Source organism: Schistocerca serialis, chromosome 3 (assembly GCF_023864345.2).
Source record: "Schistocerca serialis cubense isolate TAMUIC-IGC-003099 chromosome 3, iqSchSeri2.2, whole genome shotgun sequence".
NCBI classification, from domain to species: domain Eukaryota; kingdom Metazoa; phylum Arthropoda; class Insecta; order Orthoptera; family Acrididae; genus Schistocerca; species Schistocerca serialis.
The window spans coordinates 1,001,138,836-1,001,162,860 of record NC_064640.1 but is presented as its reverse complement, the minus strand read 5'-3'; the positions used below and the strand labels follow the sequence as shown (position 1 = coordinate 1,001,162,860).

Below are 24,025 nucleotides of genomic sequence, written 5' to 3'. Positions count from 1 at the left end.
TCAGGTCCTTCAAAAGTTGGGTATGTGTGTTGGTTCCCGTACGGTACGTGCTATGTTCTTTTTAGATCAGCACAGACTAAGGCATGCTGATAATATAATCAAGACAGTGAAAAAAGCAAGACAGGTGCAGAGGGGTGCCAAAAGAAGACTTGAAGATGATTATGAAGACTGTGAAGGGGGTATTAGCTACGGATCAGGAATGTTTTAATCTTCTTTCTCCGTTTCCCGTAAGTTTACTTTTTACTTCATCTAGGAACATTATCTCAGGTACTGGTCAACCTAGAAGTCTGAAATTTTTATGACGTAGTGACATAGGTCCCTATTACATACTGAAACAACGATTTTTTAATTACTTGATTTACAAAAGACTTAGGGGTGATAGTCTAGTAAAAAGCGAAGGAAAAAATTTACTTAAAAATAAATGTACAATATCTCTGTAAGAAAATACTTTGACAATAAACTGTTGTTTCAGTATTGTTGTAACATATGAATGCACATACAGTAAAATTTTTACCTCTCTGTCTCCAGTAGTTTGTGAGAAAATGTTCCCTATAGTAGGCATATATTAACATTGCGGGGATAGGTGATTCCGTATCCCCTTAAGGCGAGTGACGGGACGATTTCTTAAAATGGTCCTGTGCATCTTCGGAAAATCAACACTCTACAGCAGAAATAGACACTAATCATTACATTCTCCATAGAGCCGAACAACGAAGCTACTTGAGCATCTTGGATGAAACAGAAATCTACACACGATAAGAAAAAAAGAAAAAGAAAAAAACAACAAAACATCAGACATAAAAAATATATCGAAAACTTAGACAAAATTCTTATCGATGACAAATAATTCAGAAAAAGAGTAACCAAAATGTTACGTACGATATAAATAGATTTTCATCAAAGAAAAAAATTTAAAAGGAAACCATTTTCCTGACAGATAGACCGATAGTGTAAAATCCATAAACAAATATAACACAAGAAAAATACATCATATTTGAAAAAAAGTATTTACGATATTAATGTGTAGATAAAAAATTATAATATAACCAAATATTACACATTTAGATGTTTTAACACTGAAATTTCTGGAATACGTTGACTACGCAATATATTTAAGTGATTACCGTTGCAAGGTTAATGTAAGGGCGAAAAAGCCACTGCAAATCCGAAATGCTGATAGATCAATAACCGGTGTAACCACCAGAATGTTGAATGTAGACATGCGAATATGCATGCATCGTGTCGTAGAGATGTTGGACGTCAGTTGCTGGGCTAGAGATCCATGCGTGTTGCATTGTTCGGTCAATACAGAGATTGTTAATGCTGGGTATGGATGACGCTGGAGTTGTCGTTGGAAGATGTTCCATATGTGCTCGTTGGAAACGGATCTAGTGATCGAGCAGAACAAGACAGCATGTCGATACTCAGTAGAGCACGTTGTGTTACAACAGCGGTATGTGGGGCGACTGCTATCCTGTTGGAAAACACCCCCTGGAATGCTTTTCATGAATGGCAGTACAACGACTCGAATCACCAGACTGACGTACAGATTTGCAGTCAGGGTGCGGGAGATAATCACGAGAGTGCTCCTACTGTCATACGAAATCGCACCCCAGACCCTAACTCCCGATGTAGGCCGAAGACAGGTTTGTTAATGGCGCTCATCTACATCTACATCTACATGATTACGCTGCAGTTCACATTTAAGTGCTAACCAATACACGGCTGTCACTGGCATCGAAGCGGAACCGACTTTCATCGGAATACACAACAGATCTACACTCCTAGCTTCAATGAGCTCTCACATGACACCACTGAAGTCGCAAACAGCGGTGATTTGGGGTTAGAGGAATACATGCAACAGGGCGTCTGGATCGGTGCTCTCCCAAGTAATCGATCTGTAACGGTTCGTTGTATCACTGTGGAGCCAACTGCTGCTCGGATTGCTGCTGCAGACGCAGTACGATGCGACAGAGCCATACGCTGAATACGATGGTCTTCCCTCTCGGTAGCCCCACGTGGCCGGCCGAAGCCCGGTTCTCTCGCGTCCGTACGTGACGATCGCTGCCAGCAATCATGTACAGTCGCTAAATTTCTGCTAAGTCTTCTGCAATATCAGGGAAAGGAACATTCAGCTTCTTGTAGCTTACACGACCTCACTCAAACTCACCGAACTGTTGGTAACGGCCTCTTTGTCGTCTTGAAGACATTCTTAACTTATATAAACTCGTTTTGTCCGATCTCAAGGGTAACTAACTCTTACGACGGTTATAGCCCATATTTAAAGATTACCTGATTTGTTTGTAGCGCCACTCTTCTGCTACTGGCACGAATTCTGAGTAGACATCATCTTTCCGTTGTAGAAACACGCCTACCAACTTCCTTTATCTCGCACAACTCCTTCTTGGTTTTGGGATTTTTCTGTCAGCCTACAGAGATATATGTGTTTAAAACACATTGATTATATTCAGGTTCCACTAGAAAGTGAGCCATGTTCGGAACAGATGACAATAAATGAAGAAATATGTAAAAAGGTGCTCTGGTGGACTATCATTGCAGTGCATTTCTTATGATCTGAAAATTATATTGTTAATATTTGCAGCCATTTATTCTCGGCTGATACATCGATCCGTCTCTAATGATCTAGATGTCGACGGGACGTTAAACCCAATTTTCCTTCCTTTTGATACATTGATTATGTTCGCCACGTACACCTGAATAAACAGTGTGTTCGATTTTTTTTTTTACGGAAACATGACTCGCCTGTTCATATTAGGCATCATTATAAAGAGCGACAACTGTTTAACTACAGATACACTGTGTATCGGCATAGTAAGATATAATCTAAATTTGCTACCAGGAAACACTATATATGGTATGATAAATGTACGGCACAAATTGCAGGCAACATTCCTCACACGAAGACCAAGAAATTATATGCACCTGGTTCTGGAATCGCTTTGTTTCCATGTTACAACTCATTTTTTCCAGCTCATTAAACATGGGAAAACAAACGAACATAACGCAACAGCATACCACAGTCATCTCTTTCTCACAGATGTTCAAAATGCACTTCTTGGGCATTGGTACATGCATCAACCCGCCATCGTAGTGAATCTCGAATGAGCCGATGTATCCCTGGAGAATTGCGTGTGGTTTCACAGCCTTCCATAATACGGGCACGGAGACTCTGAACATCTCGTACTGGGGTTTCCCACACGAGAGCTTTCAAATGCCCCCACAAATAAATGTCCTGTGGATTTAGGTCCAGAGAGCAATGAGGCCCAGCAATTAGTGCATCTCTACCTATCCGGCCGTCACCGCGCCTATTATTTAGAAGCAGACGGACATTATCACTAAAATTAGGTTGTGCTTCACCGTGCGTGAAGTATATGTTTTTTCGAACAGCTAAAGGCACATCTGCAGACAGATCAGGTAGAACAATCTCTACGAAAATACGGTAACTTTCCGTTGAGACTGGGTGCAAGAAACTGAGGCGCTACCACTCACCAACTATGCCAGCCCAAACATTGACACAAAATCTTTGTTGATGACTTGCTTCAATAGTTGCGCGAGAACTAACGTCTGGCCATATACGCCGTTTGTGAAAATGTACTATCTGATGTCGTTGAAATGCTGCCTCATCTGTGAATGTAAATGTAAATGTCGTGTGACTAGGGCCTCCCTTCGGGTAGACCGTTCGCCGTGTGCAAGTCTTTCGACTTGACGCCACTTCGGCGACTTGTGCGTCGATGGGGATGAAATAATGATGATTAGAACAACACAACACCCAGTCCATGAGAGGAGAAAAATCACCAACTCAGCCGGGAATCGAACACGGGCCGTTTGGATTGACATTCTGTCGCGCTGACCACTCAGCTACCGGGGGCGGACATCTGTGAATAGCACCGTTGCACTAAAATTAGGACCGACACTTTTTTGAATAAACCAGTCGAACGAGAGTACCCGTGCAGGAAAATCACCTGCTGAGAGTACCTGTACAGGCTGTAAATTGTATGGATACAGCTGGTTCTCGTGTAACACTCACCCGAAAGACATGTGGTTAACATTCAGTGTTGCAGCTACATGTCTTGTACTGACACTAGGGTCGTTGTCAACTACATGAAGAACTGCCGCCTCCCACTGCGGTGTCCTCGTCCTTCTAGGCATCCGCCGGTCGTGATTATCAGGCTTAAGTGCTCCACGTTTCCTAAGTCGAAGATCAGTAGCTCCAGACGTTTTCATGTCCGGGCACCTTCGTCCTGGAAATCCCGCCCGGTAAAAACGTTGAGCACGAGCGCCGCTGCCGCCAGCTAACCCATACATCAAATGGGCAGCTGCCATCTATGCATTTGTGTACACTGCCATTGCACGAGCCGAGTCTGTGATCAGATCTACGTAGTAACCCGTGTGCTTGCAGCGGTTGTTCTGATCGCTGGAACCTGTAAACAAGCAATGACGCACATCGCATGGGAACGTGAACATGTAGAACGAACACTGGTGGTGCACAACGTAAGGCTTCACCAAGAGTGCATGTTCCCCATGATTATAATTTTGTGTTCTTGTCTCTTTCCCATGATTAATGAGTTGGTGACAGTGAGCTGTGACATGGAAACAAGGAATTTCCGGACCCATATTCATATAACATAATTTCTTTGTCTACGTGTGAAGAATGTGTTCTGCAATTTGTACTGTACATTTTTGCTACATCTAGTATACATCACAACAAAATACTTACAGTTATACAACTATAACTTGCTTTATAGGCTACTGACGATGCCTAACACGAATAAGTGAAACATGTTTCGTTAAAAATAATAATAAACATCAAACTGGAAAAGAATGAGAACATTTTTTTCTTATATACTGTCAAACCATCATTAACGTATTAATTTCAGTATATGTATGCCATTTACCATCTTATTCAAACAGTTACGGTTGTAAATCAGTTCACTAACGACGTAATATGGACCTCAGATCAGTCTAGACGTACTTGACAATGGCAATAAATGCCGAAACAGTTGGTCGTGAAGAAAGGTTAGTTATTATAAGCAGCTTTCTGGTGCATGTTCCTAATAATCATGTCATTATCTGACAGATATTATGTTGTTAGCCCTAAAGAAGAAAAATTCAGCAAATATTGTTTTCTGTATTTCTTCCTGTCTTCGACAGTGCACTTACTGTTACGAAGAAATGTGAGGTCTGAGAGGACGAGGGAGAGAGCTAAACACTGCCTAAACATGTGTCTGAAAAATCCTACGTGTTTTGTCATCCTTGCGACAAAATGCATCATTATTCGCTTTGTTTAGCAGCCGTGGTGGAGTTGTCATTATCTCGAAGGAACAATGTAGCGCCTGAAGACTTCCTTCCGGCTGTCGAGACTCTTGGCGTGGAACTGCAATTTAACTTCACGATAGGCAGTTCTGGCTGCCTGCACAGACGTTAAGTGCCACGGTTTTCCTTTCCTGAGTCTACTGCTTGCAGTTTATGAGAAGTAGCTGAGAGATTTCACGTAATGTTACCATTTTTTGGAATTTTGCACTCAGTTCCCTTAAAAATTAATTAACAAGGGGGGTTAGGTCAGTAAAAGGAATTAATAATATTGTATCACATCACTGCTTCCCCGTTTCCTCTAGCTATTCTACATGTTTTTCATCTTTCCAAGCAATATTACAAAATGCGAACAACATTAGGTGCGATTGTGCTTACATGACTCGATAATATATGCGAACTTGTCGTGAGGGGATTCCTTACAAGAAATAAATGTAGAAATATATTATAACGTAGCGCAGAGACTGTTTACAGAAAACAGTGGAATCCATTTTGAATTAGATTTTTTGTTGTTTCCTTACTTTGGCTCAAGGATCGAATTGTGTTGTATTGTATTGAACCGGGGACCTAGAAATGACGGAGAGGCTTCGTCTCCGCCGTAGCGTTCAGTGGTACACAACCCCACAACAGGCTACAGCAGTCAACTCACCCAATCGCCGCCCCACACCGAACCCAGGGTTATTGTGCGGTTCGGCTCCCAGTGGACCCCTCCGGGAACGTCTCACACCAGACGAGTGTAACCCCAGTGCTTGTGTGGTAGAGTAATAATGGTGTACGCGTACGTGGAGAAAGTGTTTACGCAGCAATCGCCGAAATAGTGTAAGTGAGGCGGAATAAGGGGAACCAGCCCGCATTCGCCGAGGCAGATGGAAAACCGCCGTAAAAATCATCCATAGACTGGCCGGCACACCGGACCTCGACACTAATCCGCCAGGCGGCTTCGTGCCTGGGACCGGCACACCTTCCCGCCCGGAAAGCAGTGCGTTAGATCGCACGGCTAACCGGGTGGGCTTGACTCAAGGATAATGCCGTAGTCGTTTATTTCCAAACGTCATCCGCGATATCCTGCCCTAGCATTCTTCAATCTGAACTAGCACTTCATCTTTATTTACCTCGTTCTTGATGACGGGTTAACTCTACCGTCCTTTAGTGATAGTCATCCTGGAAAGTTGTGACCGAGAATGTGTTCTGAACCCATAGATCTGGAAATCACTTACTATTAAGCAACAAAAAATGTGAAACAGTCGACATTTCATTAAGGTTGGTTACCACACAAATTGGCTAAAAAGGAAGTCTATAATCTAAACCCTGATTGAAACTTCCTGTCAGATTAAAACTGTGTGCCGGACCGAGACTCGAACTCAGGACCTTTGCCTTTAGCGGGAAAGTGCTCTAACTAGAGCCTTCGAGTCTCGGTCCGACACACAGTTTTAACTCGGGACCTTTGCATTTCGCGGGCAAGTGCTCTAGGTAGAGCACTTGCTCGCGAAAGGCCAAGGTCCCGAGTTCGAGTTTCGGTCCGGCACACAGTTTTAATTTGCCAGGAAGTTTCATATCAGAGCACACTCCGCTGCAGAGTGAAAATCTTATTCTGAAAACATCCCCCAGGCTGTGGCTAAGCCATGTTTCCGCAATAACCTTTCTTTCAGGAGTGCTAGTTCTGCAAGGTTCGCAGGAAAGCGTCTATAAAGTTTGGAAGGTAGGAGACGAGATACTGGCAAAAGTAAAGCTGTGAGGACGGGGCGTGAGACGTGCTTGGGTAGGTCGGATGGTAGAGCACTTGCCCGCAAAAGACAAAGGTCCCGAGTTCGAGTCTCGGTCCGGCACACAGATTTAATCTGCCAGGAAATTTCATATCAGCGGACACTCCGCTGCAGAGTGAAAATCTCATTCTGGTAAATCCCGATTATCTACCACTGGTTCTGCAGGCCTCTGTATCATTTGAGGCACTGTCATAAGGCGTGTTGATAATCAGCATACTAAAAGCAACACCAACAGACCACCATGCTAGTATCCCTCAACCCCTGACGGTAATGCAGAACTCTCATACTCAGTGAGGAAGCAGCGAAGTGTTTGTCTGGAAGATAGGTGACTCACACCCCAAAATGAAGTGCAGTGCGCCCCAAACGACTGCTTCGTTTAAGAGTTTGCCTAAATGCAGTTAACGCCCAGTTAGTAAATCGTGATAATGTGGGAAATCGGAAAAAGACTCATACTAGTATAACGATTTACTGCGTTATTTGGAGTACAAAGATTTTACTTCGTTGCAGCATATGCTCTAAGTGTGAAACGCGTATCAACCTCACAGCGCGTCTCTTAGCCTTAGAAATAAGTTTGGATACCAAATCGTGAATGTATTTACTTAATTATTGGTCCTAAGAATACTGATCAAATCATGTTGACTTACGCAGGGTTACGTGAAATGTATTCGCAGTTGTGAATAGGAACAACCATCAGCTGTATAAGGGAATGACGACAACGAACATTTACGCCGGACCGGGTCTCGAACCCGGCTTTCCCGCTTCACACGAGCTGTCGCCGTACCATTGGCTCTCCGTGCATGGCTCACGGCCACACCAAGACTTCCATATGTCATCAACAATGCGTCTACAACCTGTAATCGTACATCCATTATGTACATTCCCGTACATGGGAGACATTTTACTTGAAAGTCGCTTGCCCGGTGTCGGCAGATAAAAACAACATTCCAGTGCTTGTGCTAATCCGAAGTAATATGTAAAGTTCCTTCGGACATACATGCATGTCCGAAGGAACTTTACATCGTATTTCGGATGCACTGCAATATCGCACAAACTTCCCTATGTCGTCATTCCTACGACGTCCCAACGTTTACTTCTCGTGTCTCATTTCCTAATCTAATTCCCTCTGCATGGCCTGATTTAATTCGTCAACATTCCATTACACTCTTTTTACTTATGTTGATATTCATCTTATACCCTCTTTTCAAGATAATGTCAATGTTGTTCAACTGCTATTGCACGACATTTGCCGTCTTTGAGAGAATTACAACGTGTCAATAAGCAGTAACTATATCGGTATACAAGATGTAATAACTCATTCGCTTTTCATCCAGTGCCTGTACGACGAAACAAAAAGACTTACGGGAGAAAAATGGTATAGGTTAAGGCCCTGCCGATATTCTGCTCATTAGAGACGGAACACTAAGTGTGTCGAACAAGGACGGGCAAATAAATTAGTCGTGGTTTTGTTTAGGGTATTAGCTGGACATTTGCCTCCAACAATTTAGGAAAAACGCGATAAAATTAAATGAGTATGTTTACCCGGAATTTGAATCCTGTTTTAACCAACAACGATTTCATTCTTCTTACCACTATGACACCTCGTTTGAATATTACGCAATCGCAACGACAACTGAATATTGTCTCAGTTTCGGTAGCGGACATTGAAATCAGCTCTTAACCTTGGAAACATACATTTATAAAGTTCGTATTAGAGAACACTGTTAGTATTCTGAGTAAGTATTACATGTTTACTTACTCATTACTTATATGATATATGTTAAAAGTATATATGATGAACGCCACTCGTATGGAAGCGCTATTCGCAAAAAAATCAAAATAGTACATTGAGCCCAGAATTAATATAGCACTATTTTTCGCATATCTACGACTCAGCCCCCGTTTTTGCTTGCCAAAATGAAAGATCCGCTAGAAGGTTATACTCTCTATTAAACCGTATGGCTTGAGTTATTTCCTGAAACTTTAAGGCCAGCATACCAGTTTTCCTGCAGGCAAGTTTTATTTTCGCTCAGTCGGTAACCATTTGTGTAAGACTCCATGCTTTTTCGTGAATTTTATTAATGCACTGTCCTAGCTATGTATAAAATCGCGATTGACAAAAATTAAAATCCCAAAAATATTGTAAGAGGCAACACAGTGTGCAGATTCAACTGAAAACTCTCACTCAGATGTAATATCTGACATGAATATTACGAAGTACTGTCATTGACATACGCTAGTGAACTTTATGTGCGATGCAAGTCACATTACAATGATTTGAAAAATAACATATCCATAAAATACCGATACATAAACTGTAAGTAAAGTACTATAATAAATATGAGTCTTTTGTGTAATAGAGATACCGCTGGTGATGGGAAACGCCCGAAACTAGTCCGGTAAAATAAAATACTACCAACAAGCAGATTGTGTCAAACAATTGATTAATAAACTGACAGACAGTATTTAAAATATCTTGCACTGATTGTCCTGTTATTAAGGGCACTAAACTCCCTCAATTTAAACCAAATAGAGTCTTTGTGAGCACGTCGATCGGGCGTCCGCATAATGCCCCCTCAACCGAGAAACCCAGTGCAGCTGGGGCGTTATTTAAGTCGGCATGGCGCCACATCCTTGTCGGCAACCACCACAATCTCAATGACTTCTCGCAGCTGTCAGCTCTGCAGAAGATGGTTATTCAGCATTCAAAGGTGGCCACATTAATGTTGCTGGACACTGAATGTGTGTGTTGTCCTTAGCGTAAGTTAGTTTAAGTTGGTAAGAAGTGTGTAGGCTTAGGGACCGATGACTTCAGCAGTTTGGTCCTTTAAGAATTCACACACATTTGAACATTTTTATTCTACCGATCGGCCGCAGAGTAAGATTTATCATTACGGTTGCAGTACTGGAGTTGGATTCGGTCAACACATCAATCATACAGCCGTCAATATCATATAAAGAAAGCGAAACAGCGAGCTATCCTTCAGGAAACTCCTTTGTACGAGGGTAGTTCAATAAGTAATGCCCCACATTTTTAAAAAAAAGTCATTAATATACATAGATAAATGTCCTTGTTGGTGCTTCACATTTGGTGTTTTTTCTTTGCACCGGTGAAGTTTCGAACCGTTCTGGGGGATGGCAGAGCCGTGGTACAGCGTCAAAATGGCGTCTACATACGGCTCACGTTACCAGCAGCGTGTTGTTATTGAATTCTGGTGTGCATAAACAGAAACAGTGGTGAACATCCATAAACGTTTGTGTGCAGTGTATGGCGATGCTGCAGTTGATGGGAGTACAGTTGGGCGATGGGTAAAGAGAGTTACAGACACAGGAAATGCAGAAAGAGAGCTTCATGATCAGCCACGCTCGGGACGACTTCGCGCCGGAAACGAAAAGGCAGTCCATGGAGTAGCATCGTCCTCATTCACCACAAAAGAAGAAATTCAAGACAACCTCTATGCCGGAAAAGTCATTATGGCAGTCTTCTGGGATTGTAATGGCGTCATTCTCGTGGACGTGATGCCAAAAGGGTCAACCACCAATTCAGAGGCATACGTGAAGACCCTGAATAACCTCAAGAATAGTTTCAGACTTGTTCAATCTTACAAGAATACAGTAAAAGTCTTACTCCAACACGATAGCCGGCCGTGGTGGCCGAGCGGTTCTAGACGCTTCAGTCCGGAACCGCGCGACTGCTTCGGTCGCAGGTTCGAATCCTGCCTCGGCATGGATGTGTGTGATGTCCTTAGGTTAGTTAGGTTTAAGTAATTCTAAGTTCTAGGGGACTGATGACCTCAGATGTTAAGTCCCATAGTGCTCAGAGCCATTTGAACCATTTGAACCAACACGATAATGCACGATCACACACAAGTCTGAGAACCCGGGAACACATCGCCAAATTGGGTTGGACATCATTGCCTCATCTACCACACAGTCCAGACTTAGCAATCTCGGACTCCCATCTTTTTTGCGCCGCTTAAAGATTCTCTACGGGGAACACACTTTGAAGATGACCAGACTGTCAGTCATGCGGTGAAGACATAGCTGTGCCTACAGGGCATGAGTTTTTACCAGCAGGGAATACATGCTCTTCCACAACGCAGGCGTACGGCCATAGAACGTGATGGAGACTACGTAGAAAAATAGGACATTGTCACCAAATTCTGACTCTTAACAAAAAAATATGTGCTGAGAAAAAAAAAAGTGGGGCATTACACATTGAAGGACCACAGTAATCGCGAAACTGATTACCTCCTCTATCACTCTCCCAGCCAAGATAAACGCTAAGTCTTCCACCAATATTGGGACCGAAGACTGATCTTTCCTGTCAAAAACGCTGACCACTCAGCGGCAATCCCATCCAGACAGCTTCACTTACAATCTATGGAAGGAATGACAGAACAAAAAATATATAGAAAAAGAGAAAGTAAATCGTCATAACTTTTGGGAAGTGGTTTGTCTAGAACTAACAAATACAAATATTAGACAAACATATGACGAGTCCTTAAATGACGTTCAAATTCATGTACAGAAAATGAGATGCCATTTGAGAATTTAGAGTTCAATGTTTAACTTCACACAGCAATAGTGTCTCAAGGCCACGCAGCAGCAGACTGCACAGTCTACATAATTTATCAGAAAAATAACCTCTAGCACTCTTTAAAATTCTAGGCTAAACGTTGAACTTTAACTTCCCCATCAGCATCTCATTTGCTGTACATGATTTCGAGCCTCATTCAATGGCAAATCAAATGTTCCTCTAATCTACTTTATTTCTTAATCTTAGACAAATCAATCCAAAAAACATTTGACAGTTTTTATTTTTTTTATTTTCAAGGTTTTTGGCAGTTAAATATCACACCAATGTAACTAACATGCGAAAAGTACCTAATCCTCGGGGAGATAAACATTCTGACACTTCATTTAAATAGCCATCAGCGGATGTTCACGAAATATTTCAATTTTCCTTCCAGTCACTAAGTATGTTTCTCTTAATTACCTCAATCATATCAAACAATTAAATCTTTCTTTGCAAAAATAGTGAAGCTGGCCAATTTGATACCTCATTTGCCGTTTTCCCTCACTGCTTTGGAGCATGAAAATTCGGAGCAAAATCCATCGTGTAATTTCTAGGAAGTCTTGGTTTCGCTCCGCTCAAACATTTCACCAAAAAATATTAAAGTATATACTCTTTCAAATTCTGAAGGTGGCAGGGATAAAATACAGGGAGCGAAAGGCTATTTACAATTTGTATAGAAACCAGATGGCAGTTATAAGAGTCGAGGGGCATGAAAAGGAAGCAGTGGTTGGGAAAGTAGTGGGACAGGGTTGTAGCCTCTCCCCGATATTGTTCAATCTGTATATTGAGCAAGCAGTGAAGGAAACGAAAGAAAAATTCGGAGTAGGAGTATGTGAAAATCCATGGAGAAGAAATAAAAACTTTGAGGTTCGCCGATGACATTGTAATTCTGTCAGAGGCAGCAAAGGACTTGGAAGAGCAATTGAACGAAATGGACAGTGTCTTGAAAGGAGGATATAAGATGAACATCAACAAAAGCAAAACGAGGATAATGGAATGTAGTCGAATTAAGTCGGGTGATGCTGAGGGAATTAGATTAGGAAATGAGACACTTAAAGTAGTAAAGAAGTTTTGCTATTTGGGGAGCAAAATAACTGATGATGGTCAAAGTAGAGAGGATATAAAATGTAGACTGGCAATGGCAAGGAAAGCATTTCTGAAGAAGAGAAATTTGTTAACATCGAGTATAGACTTAAGTGTCAGGAAGTCGTTTCTGAAAGTACACTCCTGGAAATGGAAAAAAGAACACATTGACACCGGTGTGTCAGACCCACCATACTTGCTCCGGACACTGCGAGAGGGCTGTACAAGCAATGATCACACGCACGGCACAGCGGACACACCAGGAACCGCGGTGTTGGCCGTCGAATGGCGCTAGCTGCGCAGCATTTGTGCACCGCCGCCGTCAGTGTCAGCCAGTTTGCCGTGGCATACGGAGCTCCATCGCAGTCTTTAACACTGGTAGCATGCCGCGACAGCGTGGACGTGAACCGTATGTGCAGTTGACGGACTTTGAGCGAGGGCGTATAGTGGGCATGCGGGAGGCCGGGTGGACGTACCGCCGAATTGCTCAACACGTGAGGCGTGAGGTCTCCACAGTACATCGATGTTGTCGCCAGTGATCGGCGGAAGGTGCACGTGCCCGTCGACCTGGGACCGGACCGCAGCGACGCACGGATGCACGCCAAGACCGTAGGATCCTACGCAGTGCCGTAGGAGACCGCACCGCCACTTCCTAGCAAATTAGGGACACTGTTGCTCCTGGGGTATCGGCGAGGACCATTCGCAACCGTCTCCATGAAGCTGGGCTACGGTCCCGCACACCGTTAGGCCGTCTTCCGCTCACGCCCCAACATCGTGCAGCCCGCCTCCAGTGGTGTCGCGACAGGCGTGAATGGAGGGACGAATGGAGACGTGTCGTCTTCAGCGATGAGAGTCGCTTCTGCCTTGGTGCCAATGATGGTCGTATGCGTGTTTGGCGCCGTGCAGGTGAGCGCCACAATCAGGACTGCATACGACCGAGGCACACAGGGCCAACACCCGGCATCATGGTGTGGGGAGCGATCTCCTACACTGGCCGTACACCATTGGTGATCGTCGAGGGGACACTGAATAGTGCACGGTACATCCAAACCGTCATCGAACCCATCGTTCTACCATTCCTAGACCGGCAAGGGAACTTGCTGTTCCAACAGGACAATGCACGTCCGCATGTATCCCGTGCCACCCAACGTGCTCTAGAAGGTGTAAGTCAACTACCCTGGCCAGCAAGATCTCCGGATCTGTCCCCCATTGAGCATGTTTGGGACTGGATGAAGCGTCGTCTCACGCGGTCTGCACGTCCAGCACGAACGCTGGTCCAACTGAGGCGCCAGGTGGAAATGGCATGGCAAGCCGTTCCACAGGACTACATCCAGCATAATAGGAGCCTGCATTGCTGCGAAAGGTGGATATACACTGTACTAGTGCCGACATTGTGCATGCTCTGTTGCCTGTGTCTATGTGCCTGTGGTTCTGTCAGTGTGATCATGTGATGTATCTTACCCCAGGAATGTGTCAATAAAGTTTCCCCTTCCTGGGACAATGAATTCACGGTGTTCTTATTTCAATTTCCAGGTGTGTATTTCTATGGAGTGTAGCCATGCATGGAAGTGAAACATGGACGATAAATAGTTTAGACAGAAGAATGCTGAAGATTAGATGGGTAGATCACATAACTAATGAGGAGGTATTGAATAGGATTGGGGAGAAGAGAAATTTGTGGCACAACTTGACCAGAAGAAGGGATCGGTTGGTAGAACATATTCTGAGGCATCAAGGGATCACCAGTTTAGTATTGGAGAGCAGCGTGGAGGGTAAAAATCGTAGAGGGAGACCAAGAGATAAATACATTAAACAAATTCAGAAGGATGTAGGTTGCAGTAGGTACTGGGAGATGAAGAAGCTTGCACAGGATAGAGTACCATGGAGAGCTGCAGCAAACCAGTCTTAGGACAGAAGACCACAAAAACAACCTCAGGATCTAAAAGGTATGCTATCAACGTGAGCTTGAAACACGTATACATTACGTGTCGTGACAAGACTTCCATATTCGGCGGTGACAGGCGATGTCTGGCGTAGCATCCTGCGAGAGACGATACGCTCGTCAGAAGAGGTGGCAGTGCTCAACCGTGCAGGACAGGTAGCAACGTTCTATCCTGAGCTTTGGTAATGGTCTTGTGTTAAATCTCCCTTTACACCAAACCTTTTTTAAAATTCTATTTAAATTTTATACATTCTGTCACGTGGAAATTGTAGTAAAAACACTGAATCACAATTGTCTAATGAAAATAACATTATTTTTTTCCGGTTATGGGATAAATGAAACAAAATTTGATACAGATATGTGAAATGACTTACATACATCAGAAATAATCAAAAAAATTGTTCAAATGGCTCTGAGCACTATGGGACTTAACATCTATGGTCATCAATCCAGTAATAATCACCTATGAGTTTTCACTCTGAAGCGGGTGTGTGCTGAAATGAAACTTCCTCACAGATTAAAACCAGGTTAATCTGCCAGAACGTTTCATCAATAACACTGGTGCATTTCGTATGCTCGTTTCTTTATACAACGAAGAAATTAGTGACCCTTAGCAGTAAATACAGGACATATAGAATACTCAGGAAGAAAATGCTTTTGCTGTTGACCATGAGATCTTTCTGTAGATGCAACCCAGCGTTTTCAATTTTTACGTGCGGTAGTACATTCTACCAGATGACTTGCGTGAGGGATACCTGTCATGATATTTGTTTCCTTTTCACTCTGCTCAAATTATTTCTCAATGTTTTACGTGACTTATTTGTTTGTGTTAACATCATTTATTCCTCCAAGTATGGAAAATTTCGTGTATACGACTACCGTACTCTATGGAGAACGTACCTCCTAGTCACTGCTGGTGACGAAAAGTTTCAGTCTGAGTTTTATTAAGATCCAGACTACCAAGTTTTGCTTCGGTTTCACAATTACCGCTGACTGTTGGCGCTGAGGACGTATTCGGCTTTTCGCGCATTTGTAATTGGTTGCTGCAGCTCTGTTTACTGCAAATAAGCCTTAGCTTGAACAAATTTTGCTGAACAAATCGCCTCGACAGTACTTTAGACTATAAAGTTTGTAGATTCATGACATAGCCTAAATGAAGATTTATTGTCTAAATTAAGACATTAATATTTATTGTGCAGTTTTATCTAATATGGCGTAATGTGTGTTTCATGTTTAACTTCTTGCACTTGATGTGGAAAACAAATCTTAAAGTATGTAAATTTGTAGTCTACGTTGTTGTTAGTTCAGGATTTGTCTCCTGAATAAGCTTTAAACCAGAATACGTAGGCCTACCTATGTAAATATTTTGTACGTTCCCTATATTGAACTCCATATATGTTAGTGTAAATAACGCTAGGGAGATGTTTTATTGGTACAGTAAGATACAATAGTTCAAAACATGTTTACTAGAATATTTTCAGCAATTTGATCTTACGTTTTTGCCTCAGTGGCTGAGGTATAACAGGGGAGTTTGCACTCGGTTTCCGTCTGTTCGTAAGTGCCGCCATAATTTAAACACGACTCGTTCAGTGTGACATCTAGTGGCGGAGCAGGGTACCTGGTGACGTAACTTATGAGACGCGACTCCAGAAAGCTCAGGATTTAATGCCGAGTGCAACGTGAAACGGCTACGCGGGATTGTCAGTCTTCGGCGCGACCCGATGTACTGTTCATCTGAGCAAGTGTCATGTTAGTTTTTTAAGCATTTCTGTTATCTGTTTGCATCACGGCAGCTATATGAGGTACAGAAAAAACATGCAGTCTAAATCAAAAATGGTGTTTATCTTTCTGGGAACCGGTATCAATCATAGCTAGACCATTTTCAGACCAGTATGTAACTCCAATGGTGACCCGTGGAGCCAATGTGCCGGGCCGTTGTTCGGACTAAGAGGCACCTGTCATCAAGTGGCTTGTGGACAATCGATGTAGAGCTGCCACTATTGACTACTGGAAGAAATACTAAAATACTTAGTCAGTACTGGAAAATTGCTCGTATAATACTGTAACATCTCCTTTACTCTGGAAATGAGGAGCACCACACGAAGTTATACTGTATATGCGAATATTGGTGAATTCTGCTGGATAGATTATATAATGGAGAGTGACAATATAAAATGTTTTGCGTGGCTGCCTAGTCGACTTATATCCAAGAGTGACTCGTATTCGTAGGGAGTGCATTATGTGAACTGACAGCTGTAGTGTTACATAAACAATCAACGTACGATGGCAAGAAGGTAATTAAGCAGTGAGTTTTGTTTTTCATTGTCCACTTTTACGTCAAGTTTCAAGCAGATGACATCGCTGAGATTTACAGTGCAACCTCTACAAACTATCACCAGATGTCAGAATATCTTCAGTGGAGTAATATACAGGGTGTCCTTATTTTATCCTTACAACTTAAGGCTTTAATAACTTTGAAACTATACAAGATATTAACAAATGATTTTCAAAATGTGATAAGACTTTTTACCATCTACGTGACAGAACTCTAATGCAGAACTGAATAATATGTGGACGCCACTGGAGAAAGTGAATGTGTGTGACATGGTTCATACGATTCGATATCCGCCACGATTCCCTCACCTCACCTCACTCACACCGCTAGGCCTCTTCTTGGGGGGGGGGGGGGGGGTTGAAAGGGATCTGGTGCGCCGAAACAGAGTTAGACACCTACAGGACTTGAAGTGTGAGGCATTCGCAGTGCAGCTGAACATGTCGCCGGAAACATCTACAATGGCACGTCTAGAGACCGACCAGACATATCCGTGCCACTTAAGGGTGCACACATTGATGTGTATGAATGAGGAAACAAAACTTCATCAGTTATCTTATCACATGTCGCAAACCACTTGTTAATATCCAGTATAATTTTAAATATATTAAAGTCTTGGGCTGTATACATAATTTATGGACACCCTGCATTTTTGCAGTCATACATTTATGCAATGTGCAAATAGTGACGCCAGAAGGCACTAAATCTGGTGAACAGGTTTTATGTTACTGCAGTTTGTGGTTCAGATTCCTCAGTTTTCCTATTTTCAAGACGTCATCCATATTATCCTGACGAAATTACTTTGTTGCGCAACTGATGGCTCTTGTGACGTATTTTGTCATCTGAATGGTACAGAAAACGTTCGTGTTATTCACCAGTTATGCTTTAAACTTTCGCATGGTAATAAACAAGAATAAATGTTTTTACTCCTCAGAAAATTCTGTGGACAACGCTTTCCGACAAGTGCATTCAGCTTAGATCATATTTTGTGCAGTGTTACCGGCTTTTACCCGTTCACCTTTGAGAGACCAGAGATCCATTTTCGTTCCATCCAATCCTTCACAGTATAATATTTTTATCAACGTGAAATATAATCACAGCAAGAGGGATATATCAGATCTCGTAAATTTCACAGCATGCGTACCCTACCATCGGCGGGTATTTACATTTATTGCGATTCGTCTATGCCACCATGTTTTTCCTAAATACAGTTCAACCCCAACACTACACGAAGTGGTCAACCATTTTACAGGGTGGTGGTTTCCGCAAAAAAATACCACGACAGGCGTCTAAATAGAATGGCTGCTCAAAATTTGTTGTTATACGCCAAGGCACTGTGTTTATAGGCAACCAGTTGTTCTTCTTGTCGGTATACACACTGTTTCCTGTGAAAATCCTCTTCTGAGATATTGCAGCCGAGACAGAGTGCGCTAGTACGTCACCTCTTGCCTATCTTACAAGTGTTGGTAAAATCTACCTTACTTACGTAGCAACTGCATACGTTTGTTTGCAGATCAATTAAACTAAGACAAAATAGAAACGGATGTCGAGGCTGGGGGAAGGCAAAACTCGGATGTTTACAGAAGGACTATGTTTCAAATTAGCGAAGAATTCTAGATTTATAGAAGCATATTCCATTACACACAATGAATTAGACATGAATTAAAGAAGATACATGCAGGGAATGGGTATGCTGAGATCCACAGCATAAGGATTGCAGTTTACTGCACCATCGTTACCCCAATTGTACTTTACGGCAATGAAATGTGACTTACTAAATAGTTCTATAGAAAATCTCCATGTCTGGGACAGAAGGCTGATGTCGCAAATACTGAGGCCTACGGTCTGCCACAGATGTGGGACAATGCAGGCAGCGCACAGACAAGGAAGTAGATACAACGTAGGAAACGAGCGGATTGAGTGGACATTTTTGGAGGGAATGTCTGGTAAAGGCGATGACTAGAATTCTCACGAATGCTATAGGAAACGCTTTCCCTTGGCTGACATAGACTGAACTGGTGCGATGAGCTGCAAAACGCCCTAAACCAGTCGGGTCTGTCACTAGACTGGGTAAATGAAGTTATACACAGAGTGAGGTACCATGTAAAGGCAGCACGCCGTCTGCAGTCTTGTGATTACTGGTTGTTGATGTTCGAGATCAATCGCCCCATAATGGACTTGATTTAAGTTATGTTTTCAGAAATTATTGGTGTGAATCATATAATACTGTTATGCCGTTACTGGATTTCGTTTTTCCGTTGTTTTCCAACTTGTTTTCAGCTGTCAATGGGATTTTGTTGATATATTTTATAGATACAGACACACAAAATCGAACAAAATTTATAATGGAGAGGAAGTGGAATCAGTGCTTGAGGTTGGAATAAAAATCTCTCTACCTGTTGTCATTGCCTTTGCATGTTGTGCACTAAAGCCTCTTACCGCTTTATATTGTACTAGCTCTAGTACTGAAGCAATTTTAAAAGCCGTCAATTGTTCTCAGATTAATGTATAGTAGAGCACTTGCTCCTCTGTTCATTTTCTATTCCAGCGCCTTGTACACAAGTTAGTGGGCGACGCACCAGCATAGTGAGCACCTAATATGGTATCGTAGTGTCTCTACGACAGCAAAACAATTTCGAAGCTTAATTGTGACAAGAAATCCTCGTTTCTGTACCTCTGTTGTACCTGGTACTCAGATCGTGCGCAAAATAATGATTTTCAAGTTTTTTTCATTACCATGGGTCTTAAGTAAATACCAGTACACCCCAATTCCCATCTCCAATGTTGAAATGGTTTAGGAGTCGTTGGCGGTTGTTGAACGTACAGAGGCTTAGTGCACTGTTGCACGCTTGCGGTCTGTCGAGTGTGCGGGCACTTGTGTTTGGCTCTTTTTACGTTCTGCGTCTTTGTTTTCAACGAGGCCATTAGCGAAGACCGTTTACTCAGGTTCCGTAAACACAGAAGAAGAAATTGATAGCGACATTGATTAATGAAATGCTCAGTCCAGCGTTATTAGTGCTGCTATGAATAAGGCTGGTTAATTCGACAGGCAGACTGATGCCGTTTAGATGCATATTAGTCATCACATGTTTCTCGGCTTTCTTTTCCAGAGTAAACCTCTGATGAATAGAATATAAATCGAGCACATACGCGTTTTATAAAGGCTACGAAGTCTTTAATTATATCGTATTCTTAACTATCACGAGGAAGGTATATCGCAGAGGAATTAATGGGACGATAAACTTTGGAGATAAAAAGTTAAAGAGAGATACTGTGTTCATATAAATAGCACTGATGGGTAATGCGTCTATGGGCAGCATACTAAAAAATAATTTCTGACGAGCGACAAATATTGCTATTCTATTTACGTAAATCCGTCACTTAATCTCAGGGTTTTGTATCAGGCATTTTCAATTTTTCTGTAAATGGATTTAGGACGTGACAGAAAAGACTAACCACACATGTGTAGCCGGCCGCGGTGGTCTCGCGGTTCTAGGCGCTCAGTCCGGAACCGCGCGACTGCTACGGTCGCAGGTTCGAATCCTGCCTCGATCATGGTGTGTGTGATGTCCTTAGGTTAGTTAGGTTTAAGTAGTTCTAAGTTCTAGGGGACTGATGACCACAGATGTTAAGTCCCATAGTGCTCAGAGCCATTTGTACCATTTTTGAACGCATGTGTAGACGCTTCAGTTCAATTAAAAATTCTCTTTTCTAGCGAAAAACAAAAGGGTGAAGCCGGCCGTGGTGGCCAATCGGTTAAAGGCGCTACAGTCTGGAACCGCGCGGCCGCTACGGTCGCAGGTTCGAATCCTGCCTCGGGCATGGATGTGTGTGATGTCCTTAGGTTAGTTAGGTTTAAGTAGTTCTAAGTTCTAGGGGACTGATGACCTTAGAAGTTAAGTCCCATAGTGCTCAGAGCCATTTGAACCAAAAGGGTGATGCATGTGTACCTTGTTCCTGGAACTACGGGAATGCGGGTATGCTTCCTGCAACACATATTAGGGCAAGGATAAAGATTCTCGTTATAGCGTTGAAATAGTCTTCACAAACACGAAATTATGATTTTATTATTGTGGCGTATAACGCTCGATAACCTAGGCTGAGTATCAGCTTGTCCTGTGGAATAGTTTTATAGTCGTTGTGCGGCGAATTACTGAAATAAAATTCTTGTTTGTGGACTGTGTATCCCAAACGAAACGCTATCAAATTCGATAAAGTTTTAAGGAAGTCTGCTCCTTAATTTTCTACAGTGATGAAATAGACGGCTGAATTCATCTAGGCAGTACCTTTATGAAGGTAATTTGCTTGAACAACAACCAAAAACTGTGATCATAAATTCAAATTTGAAGAAAGTGAAAATATAGTATTTACCACACTGGATAATCGGCGATTCTAGGTGTATGATATAGATAACGCAAGTGGAATACCAGAAGAAAGATTATCACACATTTTAGATGACCAAGTAACTACAAAAATGGCTATGATGGATGATACGTTTATCAATGTCAATCTGAAAAATACAAAAAAGCAATTTCCAAACGCAAATAAGAAACAAATTTCTAAACAAAATGTTAAATAGAATCCAAACGATTTTGGTTACCTGTCTGTTGTAGACGGGAAGTAGGTTCATCTTTTCATGCAAGAAAAGAAACAGCAATCACGGTAGTGAGTGGGAGTCAAATAAACACGTGTGAGTACCAGAGGCGACGTCTGTTTTATGTGCCAGTGACCTTACCGATTATTTTTAAAATGGTAAAGAAGATCTATAGATTTTTGTGTAAGTCTTATGGATGAAGCTGATGCAGAAATATTTAAGAAGTAAGCTCGACTAAAGAAGAAAGAAATATTTGGTGAGGAGAAAATCACCTGCACACAGCGCTAATTCATCAGTAGGAAAATGTGGGAATTGAAGTACGTATATTGAGAACGTCCACCCTATTTACAGAAAGTGGCACTCTCTCATTCCCACTTATTTTCACATTAAAGAAAGATGGAGCAGGACAGAATTTACAGGTTATGTCAGCCATATGAGTATTTCGAGAGCTTTCGCAAAAGGAAGGCATTTTTGACTTAATAAACACAGTCTTTTACTTACAGATTCAATTTTTTTATATAAACGCGCGTGCATAGAGCACACTTCATTGACACCAATCTCACCCACTTATGGCCAACAGGTGTTGTTTTTGGCGAGATCCGATTAGAAAAGCGAGTAGACGAGTCAAGTAGCAGCTATACTGTTAATAATACTACTCGTTATGTGATACAGAGTATCTCAAACAAGTACTTTTCTGCCACCGTCACAGGACGCTGCGAATAACGTCAGCATACCAATACACCAATGAAGCTGTGGCAGAACACACCGAGATGAAGTAAGTTTAGCATGATGTGTGACAGCAAGGTAACACAGCTCGATGAAACTTTTAGCATACATGGAAATAGCTGTTACAGTATAGTACAGAAGGTAACTGAAAGAAATACGCAACGAGACAAACAGAAATAACACTTTTATTCGAGAACAATAATTATCACCGGGGTCATAGTGATTCATGATGGTCCCTTGAACATTACAAAAGGTGGAAGGTGGTTCTTACTATGGTATGTGATCACCACGAACTACATGTTGTGCAACGTGGTCCTATGCTGGCCGTAAGGCTGTTGCAACAGGGCGCTCCATTACTCCATCAGTGCGGTTGACAGCTCACGGACGGTCTTTCGTGCGTGTGGACGTGCTGTGATACGTCTTCCCAACGCATCTCACTCGTGCCCGAAGGGATTTAAGTCGGAGGAACGGGCAGGACAGTCGATTCGCGAAATATACTCTCTTTCCAAGAACTGCTCCACATGGGCTGTCCGATGCGGTCGCTCCTTGTCATCCGTAACAATGAAATGCTTCCCCTAAAAGACGCACGTGGGGAAGGAGTAGAGTGTCAGAATTATGTTGACCGGTGGGTGCACCGTGTTCAAAGACTTGGAGGTCAGCACGTGAATGCAGCAATGTACCTCCCCGCAGTATAACACCCGGACCGCCAGAAGGATCGTGTTGGGCAATACTGGACGTACCAACATGTGACGAGAGGTAAGAGCCCGTAATCCATCCAGGAACATTCTCGAACATGGTGGTCCAGGTCATACAGTGTGGAGAGGCATAATGTTTCATGGGCGTTCAAAAATGGTTCAAATGGCTCTGAGCACTTTGGGACTTAACTTCTGAGATCATCAGTCCCCTAGAACTTAGAACTACTTAAACCTAACTAACCTAAGCACATCACACACATCCATGCCCGAGGCAGGATTCGAATCTGCGACCGTAGCGGTCGCGCGGTTCCAGACTGAAGCGCCTAGAACCGCACGGCCACACCGGCCTCCTTACTTTTGTCCTTACGTTTTGCACACCAGTAGAGTACCCCAACGACGATGTAAGGACATGTTGAAAACCACATGAGCTGATGAACCAGTTACCGGTTTGGCCCACTTCAGTATGTATTTGAAATTAATCGTATAGGTATTGCTAAATGGCAATGATAACATACCTGTTTGTATGTCGCATCCTTCTACAGAGGTCAATTAATGCTTCGGAAGTATATACAATGCCACCTCTCCCGTTGTGTTTCAGAATTTATCCAAGAAAATCGTGTAAAAGTAAAGAACTTACCTGAGACATTCTCTAGAGGGATACACCTGTCGAATAGTATTGGGTCAGTACTGTGCTTCTGATATATTGTGTAATCAACTACTATGGTTAACGTGTGCATACGTTTAGAAAATGGCTCTGAGCACTATGGGACTTAACATCTGTGGTCATCAGTCCCCTAGAACTTAGAACTACTTAAACCTAACTAACCTAAGGACGTCACACACATCCATGCCCGAGGCAGGATTCGAACCTGCGACCGTAGTAGTCGCACGGTTCCGGACTGAGCGCCTAGAACCGCATGACCACCGCGGCCGGCTACGTTTAGACTAATGTCTCTTGTCATTTACCATTAATAATCCGACTG

The 24,025-nt window shown here is 42.6% G+C and overlaps 1 protein-coding gene across 1 annotated transcript in view; it reads right to left on the bottom strand.

Moving 5' to 3' along the window:
• LOC126471360 (muscarinic acetylcholine receptor DM1) overlaps positions 1-23,688 on the bottom strand; it is a 117,413-nt gene extending 93,725 nt beyond the window's left edge. Inside the window, exon 1 of the mRNA XM_050099481.1 lies at positions 23,680-23,688. Coding sequence (XP_049955438.1) covers positions 23,680-23,688 — 9 coding nt within the window. The remainder of the gene's footprint in view (positions 1-23,679) is intronic.
• Positions 23,689-24,025: the final 337 nt, after the last annotated feature.